A 14,593-nucleotide genomic window follows, 5' to 3' on the forward strand; every position below is an offset into this window, starting at 1 on the left:
GGTATTCTTTAAGAAGAGGAAGAAGAAGAAAAAGGTAAAGATAAAAATTATGAACAACAAAGTGACAACAAATATCTATCAACAAGTGAATCTAAAAATCAAGTGAATAAAAAATCTGATGAACAGAATAAACTGGTGAATATAATAGAAGCAGGGGCATAGAAAGGGAGTGGACTGACAATTCTCAGGGGGAAGCGGGTGTTTGGGGTGGGGGAAGAGACTGGACAAAAATCGAACACCTATGGACGAGGGGAATGCGGGGGCAGGGGTAAGGACATGGGGTGGGGTGGGAACCGGGTGGAGGGGAGCTATGAGGGGAAAAAGAGGAACAACTGTAATAATCTGAACAATAAAGATTTATAAAAAAGAGAGAAATTGCAGTGAGCCACAAGGGGGTATGTGAACATCCCTTGAGAATTTATCATCATAAGATAGCTTTTTATGAGGTTTGCAGTCCACATTCTCACTACCTGGGTAGCCTGAAAAAGTTCAGGCCAGCAATTTAGTTTAACATGGTCCAGGTCTGGTGTTGTCTCTGGGCATCTGATATATGAAATGAGGACATTAGGGCTTCTACTTTAATAATCACAGACTAGGTAATTTAAACCCACATCCATGCTGGGGACATGTAGGAAACTCAAATAAAATATGCAAAACCTCTGCTTAAAGACACTGGAGAGATAACAAGATAATGAAGAACTCCTGGGCTGGAAGCCATGGAGATGAGCCCAGGTTTGAGACCTCCTTTCTCTGGAGGGAATTTGCCAACTGCAGAGCAAGTGGATGGGATTTGAGTAGTGGTTCCGACAACCTCATGGGGCTAATGAGACAGAACAGAGACTTGAAAAGGAGAAGGTCATGGGTTAACCCCTCTCACTTTGGGTTAGAGTCCCAAAAGGCTGCCATAGCAATAAAGGTGAATCAGGAATGGGCAGTCCGTCACAGGAACCATAGTTCAGCTTTGAATCGTTTTACTCTTTAAAATTAGACTAGCTTGTTAGTGCCGTTGGCCTGTGGTTTTTTTGAAACTCACCATTTGCTGATTCATTTCTTTAGGAACCTTACTATGTACGTTGCATCAAACCCAATGACAAGAAATCCCCGCAGGTATTTGATGATGAGCGCTGCCGGCATCAGGTTGAGTACCTTGGGCTATTGGAAAACGTGAGGGTGCGACGGGCAGGATTTGCCTTCCGCCAGGCGTACGAGAAGTTTCTGCACAGGTGAGAATGGTCTCAACAAAGAAACCTGCTATCACACAGAATTATGGAGTCCTAGGCTTCCCCCATGTGGGACCATGCGTGAGCATCTGACTATCTGGTGAATGAACAATAGAGTTGAGGAAGCTGCAGGCGGACACCCCCCAAGGGGTCCTTAGTACTGCCGCGGAGTCGAGAAAGGCTCCCACCACTGCCACTGCATTCACCAGCTGTGAGCCCAGCTTCTGACTGAACGGCGCTCCCCCTGTGGGACTGCACTGACCACTAGGGGGCAGCTCCTGTGTTGAGCATCTGCCCCCTGGTGGTCAGTGTGCGTCATAGTGACCGGTCATTCCGCAGTTCGTTTGATTTGCATATTAGCCTGTTATATAGGATTCGTAAGGTTTCTGATTTTGTTTCCTTTTTCCACATGATGTTGTGTAATGTTACCTCTCTCTTCATAGTAGAATTCTTTCATTGGGCTTCTATTTCTGTCCCTCTCTGGCAAGTGAATAAGCTTTTAGATGTATTTCCTTCTGGGTGTTTTTTGTTTGTTTGTTTCACTCAACAAATCTATTTCCTCATCAGATGGCAGGCAACATGGTATATATATAGTGGGGAACAAAACACAGTCCCTGCCTTCCTGATACCCACAGACTAAGGAGAGTGGGCAAAGCCTTTCTCGCTGTGACTTAAAATTCGGATGCAGAGTGTGAACATGACTAAATTTGACTCCATGTATTGAACAAGTTTGCACCTGGGTCAGGGGGAGCCCTGGGGTAAGCAGCCTTCCAAGCTGGTCCCAAGATCCCCACCTCCTGGAATTCACCCTGTCTAGTCCCCTTCCCTCTAGGGTGGCCTGGGCCTGGTGATCTGCTGCTAGCAAAGTGGAATATGGGAAACACGATGGGATGTCACTTGTGGGATTAGGCTGCAAAGGGCTGTGACTCTGTGCCTTCCATCTTGCTCACACTCACATCCTGTGTCGTGAAGTTGGTGTGTAGGGAGCTGCCCTGTGAGAGGCCCACGGGGCCAAGAAGTGTTGGCCACTTGCACATAGGAGCACAGTTGATTTTTGTCTATTCATCTTATATGCAGAATGCGGCTTAGTTTTCTTTCTGTGATAATAGTTTATCTGCTTGGTTTCCTCTGAAGCAAGTATATTGTGCATAAATAATGTCAGTTGTGCACTTTCCCCAGTCACTTACCTGTTCGTTTATTAGTCTCACTGTGCTGGTTAGAAAACCTGTGATAGCGGCAACCCTGTCTTGTTTCTATCGGTGAAGAGAATGCTTCCAACGCTGCCTCTTTACAGATGATATCAGCTGTAAGTTCTTGGCGCAGCGCCTTTATTAAATTCAGGAAGGCCCCTTCGATCCCTGCATTAGGAAGGGGTGTTATGAAGGAGTGTTGGATCTTAGTGGAGGTTTTTCCCCACATCTCTTATCAGGCTATGACATTTATTTCTATTCCCAATTTCCAAAGAAGTTTTGTTTTGTTTTGTTTTCTTTTTTTTCTTTTCTGTGGAGCATCTTGAATTTTAATTTCCAAAGAAGTTTTGTTTTCTTTTCTTTTTTTTCTTTTCTGTGGAGCATCTTGAATTTTACGGAATGGTTTTTCTGCGTCTGTTGAGATCACGTGGTTTTCCTCCCTTCATCTGTGCCCTGTTCTTGGTTCACCAGGTACAAGATGATCTCGGAATTCACCTGGCCCAACCACGACCTCCCTTCAGACAAAGAGGCTGTGAAGAAACTGATCGAACAGTGTGGCTTTCAGGAAGACGTGGCTTACGGGAAGACCAAGATTTTCATCCGCACACCCCGCACGCTGTTTACCTTGGAGGAGCTCCGCGCCCAGATGCTCCTGAGGATCGTCCTCTTTCTCCAAAAGGTAATTGTACATTTTACAGACACGGAGGAGGCCTTGCCGGTACCTTCTCAAAAATCTGTGGAACCTTTTCTTTGATTCAAGAAATGTTCGTGATGGTGTATTTTTTGGTATCTACACATACCTTGGAGTGCTTTCTGTTACCTTTCACACATGGAAAACTTATTTGGCTGTCTTAGCTCCAAATTATTTTAGCCTCAAAATGCTGGAGACATTTTGTCGTCTGGTATTTAAAGTTGGAGAGATGCCTGAAACAGCCTGTTTTTGTCTCTTCTGTTAACTGAGGTGTTTCCCTCAGCTGAACTGCATGAGGAACTTTTTAAATTTTATTTTGTCATTCAAAAGTTTTGCCCAGATGTTTGAAACAACCTCCTTTACCCTTCATTACCCACCACCTGCAGTGACTGAGGTGTGCAATGTTGGCATCAGGATGCTATTCAGATCCTGGTACCCATCCCCATTGACCTTACAGGGCTCCCTTCTCATTTCATTCACTCATTCATGTATTTCTTTTCATTTCCTTACACCTATTTTCAGACCTTCCATATGAACCCTTTTAGTGTAAAATATTATATGTGTACATAAAAAGAAATCCTGTGTCTCTGGGAGAATGTCCCCGGCATATATACCTGGAGAAAAGGGCCTAGGTCATTGGGTAGGTGCAGACCTAATTGATATAAGGCGTGCCAGGTTCCTCTCCAAAATGCCTCTGCCAGTCTGCACCACCACCAGCTGTACATGGGGGTCGCTGTGTGCCCACATCCTTACAGTATCATCCAGCTGCCTATACATTTTGCCAGACTGGTAGGTGGTATGATATCTCGCTGTTGCACTTTTCATTTCTCCATTTACCATTGCATTTGAGCATCTCATTGAATACTCGTTTGCTTTTTGGGTTTTCTATAAACTGTTTGTTCATATTCTTTGTCCCTTTGTCTACTGGAGTTGGTATCATTTTCTTGTTGATTATCAGGAATTTTATGAATATTTTATACATAAATCTTACATTCACTTTAGACATTGTAAATATATCCTCTTATTCTGTATGCATTCTGATGTTTTTATAATATGCTTTGTGGAAGAGAATCCTTAATTTTGACATAATCAAATTCTTCAGGATTTCATCTTATATTTTGTGCTTTGGAATTTTGTTTAAGAGGGCTTTCCCCAGCCCTAGCTGGTTTGGCTCAGTGGATAGAGCGCCGGCCTGCGGACTGAAGGGTCCCGGGTTTGATTCCGGTCAAGGGCACATCCCTGGGTCGCAGGCTTGATCTGCACTGGGGGGTGTACGGGAGGCAGCCGATCCATGATTCTCTCTCATCGGTGATGTTTCTATCTCTCTCCCTGCCTTTCCCTTCCTCTCTGAAATCAATAGGAATATATTTTTAAAAAGAGAGAGAGGGCTTTCCCTGTTTCCAGGTCACAAAGATACTGTCCTATATTTTCTTCTGTGAACTGTGTACCTTTACCTTTCACATGTAGGTCTTTAATCCGTTTATAATCCACCTGTATGTGTGGTTTTAGATAGAAACCCAGTTTCATTTTCTTCTGTATGGTGAGCAGGTTTTCTCAACACCATCTACTAAACAACCTGTCCTTTACCGCTGATTTTATTATATGGTAAATATGTATATTCTGTTTCTGAGTGCTCTGTTCTGTTTTTATATCTGCCTGTTTTTGCATTAATGCCACTCAGTTTTTATTATAGCATGTCTTAGTGTATCATAGGATAACTCCATCTTCTCTACTCTTCTTTATTAAAGTCAATTAACCTGTATATAGACTTTTATTTTGCAGTATACATTTTAATGTGTGTTTATCGTGTTCATTAAATTCAACAATACTTTTTCCTAGGACTGCATTGAAATTTGAAAGGATTAACATTTTTACAATAATAAATCATTTAAGGGTATAGACTAGGCTTTCACCTTTGACTTAGAGACTCCTTATGAATTCCTGGTTCATTCTAGATATTTTATTGTTTCTGTTACTGCAGTGAATTTTTTTTTATTTTCTACATGGCAGAGTTGACACACAGAAATAATGTTGGCTTTTATTGGTGGACCTGTATCCCGATGAAACCTTTCTTGACTTATATTTGCTGATTCTGTTAGTTTTCCTGGGTAGATGATTCTATCATGGGCAAATAACGGACATTTTCTCATCCCAGTTCCTAAGTGTTGGTCGCTTTCATTTGTTTTGCCTAGAATTCGGAAGAACTCGGGGTGAAATACTAAATTCCATTGCATCCTGAAACAATTTCCTTCTGTTACTTGTTGTGTGTTTTTATATTGCTTTTACTCAGTTCTGTTTTCTCTCCCAGTTTACTGCTAGTACATTGACAGGTTTGGGTCTCTGTTTTCTGTCTGCCATGGTGCATTATTTTTATATACCAGTTCTTCAGTATTTTCCAGTGATGCTTTCGTTGTTGTTTTGCAGGTCTGATACTTTTTCTTCTTTATACCTGTCCGAGAGGTTGACTCAGCTTAGGGTGCACCTGAACCAGTGTAACCATACCTCTCAGTTTGCTTGGGACAGTCCTGGTTTGTGACTGTTGTCTGTTATAACTCTTAGCAGTACCCCTTCGCTCTCGAAACTGTTCCAGTATGGATAATACACCGAAGAGTCACCGTCCCCTGAACTTTCTGTCGTGTGGTGGCTGGTAGAATCCTGTTCTTAAACCAAGTGGTCAGCGTCCCACAGACTTGAGTCTATTACAGCTCTGCTAGCCATAAATAGGACTCACTCCTCTCCCTCTCACTCCGCAGCCAAGCCTTACATAAATATTGTCATTCCAGCCCTGCCCGGGTGGCTCAGTTGGTTAGAATATCATCCCATACACCAAAAGGGTCATGGGTTGGATTCCCAGTCAGGGCACATACACGGTTATAGGTTCGGTTATAGGTTCTATCCCTCGTCAGGATGCATGCGGAAGGCAACTGGTCGATGTTTCCCTCTCACATTGATGTTTCTCTCTCTCTCTCTCTCTCTCTCTCTCTCACCAATTAAAAGAACCCTCCCCCAAAAATTATAATTCAGCTATACACACCTACGAGGATTCTTTCTTTGAAAGTCCTCTCTACAGCACCTCTGCTTCCTTTCTGATGAGAAATTAGAATTTCTACCCAGAGGAGAGATTCTAAAAGAAAAGGGAGAGCTGTCCCAGAAACCACCACCGATGCCCTGGAGGGCAAGCTTCTCCAGTCCTCTTGGGATGCAGATCTGGCGATTCCTAACCAGAAGGCAGTGCAGTAGGAGCAGGGAGCTTCCTCCCAGGCCTCAGGCAAGACCACTCTGGGGCTTGACTTATACAATCTACTGATTGTGTTCTTTAAACAACTCCTCAAGCCATAAAATTAGTGGAAATTTCTGTCAGCTTCTGGGAATAGGCTATCAGCCACCTATCTTCCCACGGGATGTTTTCACTTTCTCTCTATTTTTGTAAGGATTTAATGGAAAGTTAAGAGAGACAGCATCAAAGATGCTATTTTTAAACAAGAATCTCCAACCATCAGTTTTTATTTCCTTTTTCAAGAAAAAATAGCTTTATCTTTTTTTCTGATTATCTAATTAAAGTATGGCTCACTGTAAAAACAAGTTCAAACCACACAGGAAAGTATCAGGGAACTGGGAGAAACCACCTAAAATCCCACCATTCCGAGGTAACACCACGAACATCGTGGTCACCATCCTTTGCGATGTCTTTCTGTGCATGTATCCAAGCAGAGATGCCAGAATAGAAATGAGATCAGAGCTCATGTGGCGATTTTATCGATGCACCTTTCTCTTTTTCTACAATATTTACTACCTTCTGCACCCACAACTTCTCCTACCTCCTGTGTCCAGGATCCGCAAGACCACTCCCAGTCTCAGTGATTCACTGAAAGGACCCCCAGGACTCAGTATATAGTTGTGCTAGTGAGTGAAATGTATTACCCCAAAGGATGGAAAGCTGGTCAGCGAAGGGAAAAGGCGCATGGGGTGAGGTCCAGAGGAAACCAGGAGCCAGCTTCCACGAGTCCTCTCCCCGTGGAGACCCTCGGAATGTGCTGAGTCCCGCCCAGGAGTTGTGACATGTGCCCAGTGGTATCGTCCAGGAAGCTTATTGGGCCTCGGTGCCCAGAGTTTTGTTGGGGGCTGTTCATGTAGGCACCGCCTGCCTAGCATGTACCACAATCCCAGGCTCCCATAGAGACTCAGGCATTCAGCATAGACCTTGTTGTCTGTGCAAGCAGTTGAAGCACATTGAACCACTGCCATTTAGGGAAAGTTTGATATCAGTGTGGGAAACGGACAGACACCAGCCGAGGGCCAGCCAACCTCGCCAGCAGGCCGGAGGGTAGAGTCTCAGGCCTGCTATGTTACACTCTCCCCTCCTTCCTCCCTCCCTTCCACTCTCTCTAAAGATCAATGGAAAAAATATCCTTGGGTGAGGATTAACCAACAACAACCAAAAAGGTATATATGTTTGTAATCATAATAGATGTTAACAGTTCACATTTCTGCTCACCATGTAAGTGAACTCTTTTCTCTAAATTTTATTTGCCGCAGTGCTCTTTATTCCTTTAAGAGCAATCAGTTTTGGCCCCAGTCAGGGCACATGTAAGAGGCAACCAATGAATGCATAATTAAGTGGGAAATTTCTTTCTCTTGGTTGAGGATTAACCAACAACAACCAAAAAGGAATATATGTTTGTAATCATAATAGATGTTAACAATTCACATTTCTGCTCACCATGTAAGTGAACTCTTTACTCTAAATTTTATTTGCCGCAGTGCTCTTTATTCCTTTAAGAGCAATCAGTTTTGGCCCCAGTCAGGGCACATGTAAGAGGCAACCAATGAATGCATAATTAAGTGGGAAATTTCTTTCTCTCTCTCCCTCTCCCTCTCTAAAAAATCAATCAATAAATAAAAATTTAAGAACAGTCCGTTTGGGAGGTTCCGGTTTTAGTAAACATCCCTAATTCTGTTCTTCCAACTTGCCATTGAAAGGCACAGAAAAATATATGAATATACACTGGAAACCAGGTCCTCGCAGGCTAAAACCTATTATGATGTGCTGTAATAAACACAGTATGATATTGGCATAGGAATTGACTGTGGAATATAATAGTGAGTCCTGAAATAGATTTAAGTATTTGTGGGAATTTAATGGTAGACAAAGGCAGAATTTCAATTTGGTGGGTGGGGGAGGAGGGAACACAGGAATTTTTTATTAAATAGAATTAGAATACCTGGTTATTTGCCTAGAATAAAACAGCATTGCTCTCCTATCTTATACCATGTGAAAAATAAATAAGTCCCAGACCTATACATTTTTTGGAGAAACCCAAAAGCTACAAAGGAAAAAAGAAGACACATTTTATTATATTAAGTGAAAATTTTCATGTTGAAGAGTGTGCCACGAACAGAGTCAAATGACAAGTGATAGCTTGGGGAAAATAATTGCAATACATCAAGTTAATACATATTATATGCCGGTAGCTCCTACAGATTCATAAGAAAAAGACAACCCAGTAGAAAAATGGGCCAAGGATATGAAAAACAAGTACCAGAAGAGGCAATCCAAAAGACCCATAAATGTGGGCTTAAAAGAAAGGCACTTTTAAGATTTTCTGTACTCATTATCCAATGGCTTCCAGAAAGGCTGTACCAAGTTATGCTCCCACTAACTGATGCATGAAAGATCTTGTCTCAATGAAGTGCTGGCTATTTTCATTCTTATAAACACTTTTTCCGAATGACCTAAAGCCTGAATGTTTTGCCCGAACATTGAAAAAAGCCTAATTGTCATCTACAAATCTTTGCATCATTAAGAGAAATGAATCGGGGTAACCTAGGTCACTCGTCTCTTCCTTCCACAATACATAATTGCTTCACTTACCCACTTACCCTTTACCTTTGTGTGTGTGTTCTTTACATCTCACTTGAATGAGGAATCAAATGAGATGGTATTTCCCGATGGCAATGAAGGAACTATTTAGCGTTTTAGAATTACAGCTTTAAGCAAGGAGGTGTTTGAAAGATCGGTTGAGTAAGGTCTGGCAGCTAACACTCGGGGCTGAGTTGAAGTGTATAATGATTGCTACTAAGTATGTTGTGAGGCACATCTGTCCTGGGTAATTTTGTTGCTTTAGCTTTCTTTTTTCTTCTTCAACCTGGAGCTTTCTGGTTTTGATTTATCATTTGTCTTCAGTGTGTCGTATTCATTAATTCCCAGAAAATAGGGTACTTTTTTGTTTGTGGTTGGGGGGATCCTGAAAGAAATAGTTCTAACTCTGAGGGAAAATGCTGCACCAAATGCATTTGAAAGAGCGGTGACTCGCTAATACTCTGTACCCACTTAGTTTAAAATGTTTTGTTATCTTGGAAGAGGAATGAGATATGGAACCACTCAAAAAACTCCCCCTTTTTTTTTGGTGCATGTATAGTTCTAAAAGTACGTTCTCATTCTAGGCAATCTGTTGGTCAAAATCAAAATTGTCATTGAATTGAAAATGGATTCTCAAAGGGAGATGGAAAGGTGTTGGGGACGTTTACCTTTTTTGTTGCTAATAGCAACAACTTTGGAATAGGTGGATTTGAAGAGTGGCTTTCTTGACCCATCTGTGTAACCAGTACGTGCTTTTGTGAATTATGTCTTTATTTGGGAGGAATTAGTTCTTTCTGAAAGAGCATCATAACTGATTATAGATAGATGTCGTAATTGGTCACCATGCCATATACTTGGATCATTTCAGGTTGCACAGTTTTTGTCCCAGCTCCAAGGAGGGAATTTTCTTTACAGTGAGCCACAGTGTGGCTGGGGGGTTACAGCCTTTCTATTCACAGCCGGAGACTACTAAACACAAGACATTCTTTCCCAAAAGAACATCTTTAAGGCTCTAATCATCTTCCTCCAAGCAATTTGTGGATACTCTCAGATCACAATTGCAGCTCACGAATTCCACAGCAGCAAGGGTTGCCAGCCCTTTGGAAATTTAAATTGTTTCCAGGTGATCCACGTTTTGTGCGTATGTTTGGTTTCATTTTCCGCTTTTGTTATCAATTCTTAATTTTATTGCATTTCGATCACAGAATGTTAAGTGTACTATTTCTAGTTTCTGGAATTGATTACATTTTGAGGACCTGGTATAAATCTTTTTTTTTTTTTTTAATATATCTTGGGGGGAAAAAGAGGTATTTTCTCTTGCTTTTGATATTTTTTATTATGACAAGTTGTGAATATTTACAAAAGGAGCAAGAATAGAATGAGTCCCCATGTTCCCATCTCCCAGCTTCAACAATTATCAACATTTGGCCTTTCCTACTTTATCTAGTTCTCACCTCGTGTTTGTTCTGTGCAGGGTTTTAAAGAGGAAATCCCAAATGTATTATCACTTCGCCCTTACATACCCGTATAATCACTAGAGATAAGGGCTTTAATTTTCATTTTCAGACCAGATGGAATTAGTAATGCCTCACCATTATTAATTACCTAATATGGGGTTTCTGTTCAGTATTCCCAGTTGACTTAAAAACATCATTCCACAGATGGTTAGGGGTGGAGCTCCCATCACCTGTGGGGCTGTGGCACCTTTGAGAATGGAACACATTGGTATTTCTTTTATTAATTTTGATTTTTCAATGACATATCATTTTATCCTTAAAAATTGTATGTTACAAAGGTATCACCCTAAGGACTGCCCTGGTTGGTTTGTCCTAATTAAAAAGTGAATATTATTAGTATGCTCTTGTATGAATTTGTTAAATTTATACTTGAAGTTGTTGGATTATATTATAATCCTAATCAAAGGGCAGATTTAAAGTGACTCCTTAAGCATAAACAGATAGTGAAGTAGTAAAATCTAAAACTGAGAATGATACCATAACTATTAATTATAGGAAGTCTCCAAGGTTAATATAGACCTGAGTATACTAATTTTGTAATAAACCAGCCAGAGAAAAGTGTGAATAGAGTCATTATCTGAAAATTGGATTTTATTGGGTTAGTTATTCATTGGCTTCTTCTAGTCACTGATGTATCGTTGATTGCAAAACTTTGTCAAGCAGTGGCACGAAACCAGGGGGGCTTTCACATCATTTTCAAACAAAGCTCCCTGACTTCTTTGTGAAACCAATCAAGTGTTGTATTTCTCAGACTAAAAGCAAAATAATTATCTTTCATATAAATCAATTACTTTTGCCCTTAAAGTAAAGCCAAAAAAAACTACCAATTTTTACTGAGTGACAGGCACCATTCTGGGCACTTTACACATATTAACTAAATCTTTGCAGGAACCTAGAAAATGAGTGTCCGTTACTATTTTCAGTTATTAGGAAAGGGAACTATAGCCACAGATGACTGGGTCATTTGATGGAGGTCACACAGGTGTCAGAAGTGGGAGTTGTACCCAGCAGTCCAGCCTTCTGCACACACTCTTTTAACCCCTGCTCACTTATACCACAGTGGCATCCTCCAAAGTGCACTCCTTATAGGGAAAACAGTTAGGACTCCCACTATTGAAGAAAAGGTTATAAAACCAACCACCAAGGTAATGATGACCTCATGCTCAGAGAGAGAAAAAGAATGAGATTTGGCAAAATTTCTTTATGCAATGACCTTGGTAGACACCTAATGACAAATACATGGAACAAGGTTTTCTACAAAAATATTCAAACAAATGTCATAGACTAATCCTAGGCCTTGGCATTACAAAAACAGTCCTTTCAATGTTACTGGAAAGTTCTTTGCCCTTCTTAGAAAACAGCCACATGGCCCTTGTAGTTGGAGCAGCGTCCAGTACAATGAAAGGTCGTGGGTTCGGTTCCTGGTCAGGACACATACCTGGGTTGTGGGTTTGATCCCTGGTCAAGGCATGTGCAAGAGCCAACGGATCAATGTTTCTCTTACTCTCCCTTCCACTCCAAAATCAATGAACGTATCCTCAGGTAAGGATTAGACAAACAAACAAAAAACAGGCTTCTGGATAGTTAGGAAGCAAACATACATGGCAGTGGTATAACATGATGTCAGAATTTAATTTAGGTTTAACTTCAATTTTATAGCAAGTATATGAAGACTCACTGACCTTTCCATTATTTACCTAACAAGATGTACAGAGCTAGCTGAGGACTTGTCTTCTTAGAGCACCGGCCAACACGCTCCCGTTCTGTCCAGGTTCCCAGTAGCCGCTGCCGAGGGCCAACGGCCTCTGGCATGAGTGTAGCCCTCTCGTGACTCAGTGCTCCGTTCCCACACTGGCCTGCACAGTCTTCTGCAGCTTGGTCTTCTCACTCAGCATGCTTGTCACACAGTATGTTTTTAAATGCCCCTAAGTGTAGGGCTAGTTGATTGACCTTTACTTCTTTTTGCTCTTTCATTGTTAAAAAACCATTACTTATTTTCCTGATAACAGTTAGTGTTTCCATTTTTTTTGGTCATTCCGTGTAATGCTACGATGAACATTTTCATATGTTTTCTTGTCTATAAGTTAATAAGTGTCTGCGGGGCGGCTATTCTCAAGTTTTGAAGACCCCCAAACCCCCAAAGAGCTCATCTTTGAAAATTCTACAAAGTTCAAGAATATACAAAGTGTGTGTGTGTGTGTGTGTGTGTGTGTACACATTCTGTTAGCTGTCACAGTATGTCATCATGTGGGATGCAGCCTGTGGAAAACTCCACTGTAGGCTCGTGATAGGAGGAGAGTTACAAAGGCAAGTAAACTGCTCGTGTTATTATGAAATGAGTTTTTATCTCGAAGATCCGCTGAAAGGGTCTCAGCAAAGCTCAGGGTTCCCAGGCCACACCTGGAGAACGGCTGCTCTGGGGCACACTCCGCAGATTGCAAATGCGAGGTTTTGTAGAGTCTGCCCATTTGTAAGTTGACTGGGATTGCCCAGTTGCTTTCCAAAGTAATACTATCCACTTACTCTCATTCTGAAATGAGAGTTTTTGTCATTCCACATCACTGTCAACAATGTGAATTGTCAGACTTTTACATGGTGACCAAGTAAGTCCTTTGCTTCCCTTAGCATTCAGCTGTGCGTCGGGGCGTTTGTTAAATTTCTCTCGCAGCAGGAATGTCAGGTATCTATTCCGCCACATGCCTACCAGATCCAGCGGAAGTCCCATCGAAAGATTTAAGAGAGAGAAGCGATGTGGTCAGTTTTCACTATTTAAATAGATCTGTGTTGCCCTGACCGGTTTGGCTCAGTGGATAGAGCATTGGCCTGCGGACTGAGGGGTCCCAGGTTCGGTTCCAGTCAAGGGCATGTACCTGGGTTGCGGGCACATCCCCAGTAGGGGGTGTGCAGGAGGCAGCTGATCGATGTTTCTCTCTCGTTGATGTTTCTAACTCTCTATCCCTCTCCCTTCGTCTCTGTAAAAAATCAATAAAATATATTTTTTTTAAAAAAATAAATAAATAAATAGATCTGTGTCACTCTGCCTGTGTCGTTCAGTGGTTAGAGCATCAGGCAAGTGCACCAAAGGGTTGCAGGTTCAATTCCCAGTCATAGGCACGTACCTGGGTTGCAATTCAATCCCCAGCCCTGGTCTGAGTGCATGTGGGAGGCAACCAATTGATGAGTCTCTCACACATTGATGTTTTTCCCTTTCTCTCTCCCTCACTCTCTCCCCTCCTCCCTCCCACTCTCTCTGAAGTAAAATTAATAGAAAAAATAACCTTGGGTGAGGATCAACAACAAAAAATAGATCTGTGTCAAGGGAAGATTAGAAATCGGCAAGACCGGAAGCAAGATGGCCGGTTTGGAGGAAATTAATAATTTGGGGCATGATGTCTTCAGTCGTTTGAGACGTGGGGTCAAGGTGACCGGCAAGTCGTTGGACATATGAGTCAGGGAAGCAAAGGAAGTAGCCCATTTCAAATCAGAAGGAATAGCCAGTAGTATCAAGCATAGAAACGCACAACCAAATACGGAGTGAAAAGCGCCCACTTCCTCTGGCAGTTAGGGCATTACCGGTTTATTAATAACTAGCAGGTTAACGCTGATGGAGAGGAAAGCAGAGTGCAGGAGGGGGAGGAAAACAAGCCAGGTACCAGAATCCCCCAGCGAGAACGTATACTGACTGTTTCTTTGTGAATCATGGTCATGAGAACAGCTATAGGATGTCTGTTCTTCATGAGGAAACCAAGGTAAATGGTCACTGAACATTGAAGCCCTTCCCTTCCACCCCTGCATGTTACTCAGCAGTGCTGTTACAGGAACATGAATAACATCACTGTGCTCAAGTCACTGTTTTTACTCCTGTGAAAATTTTTCTGTTGATTTATAATATAATCTAACGGGTACCGTTTAGATTCACATATTGGCAAATAAATGCACAGCCCTTTTAGAACAAAAAAAAAATGCCTCAGCAAAAAATTAGCATTGGAATAACAGAGCATCCTTTCTTTTCTCTCTCTCTCTCTCTCTCTCTCTCTCTCTCTGCCTCCCTTTTCCTTTCTCCCACCCACTGGTGAATAAAAAAGATAAAAGCATATTTGGAAAATAATGGCGAC

General features: G+C 41.7%; 1 protein-coding gene across 1 annotated transcript in view; it reads left to right on the plus strand.

The window, feature by feature from the left end:
- The window catches only part of MYO1D (myosin ID), a 192,208-nt gene that overhangs the window by 44,998 nt on the left and 132,617 nt on the right, over positions 1 to 14,593 (plus strand). Inside the window, exons 15-16 of the mRNA XM_014548831.1 lie at positions 1,057 to 1,223; positions 2,882 to 3,089. Coding sequence (XP_014404317.1) covers positions 1,057 to 1,223; positions 2,882 to 3,089 — 375 coding nt within the window. The remainder of the gene's footprint in view (positions 1 to 1,056; positions 1,224 to 2,881; positions 3,090 to 14,593) is intronic.

The sequence above is a fragment of the Myotis brandtii genome, unplaced genomic scaffold, assembly GCF_000412655.1.
Source record: "Myotis brandtii unplaced genomic scaffold, ASM41265v1 scaffold523, whole genome shotgun sequence".
Taxonomy (NCBI): Eukaryota; Metazoa; Chordata; class Mammalia; order Chiroptera; family Vespertilionidae; genus Myotis; species Myotis brandtii.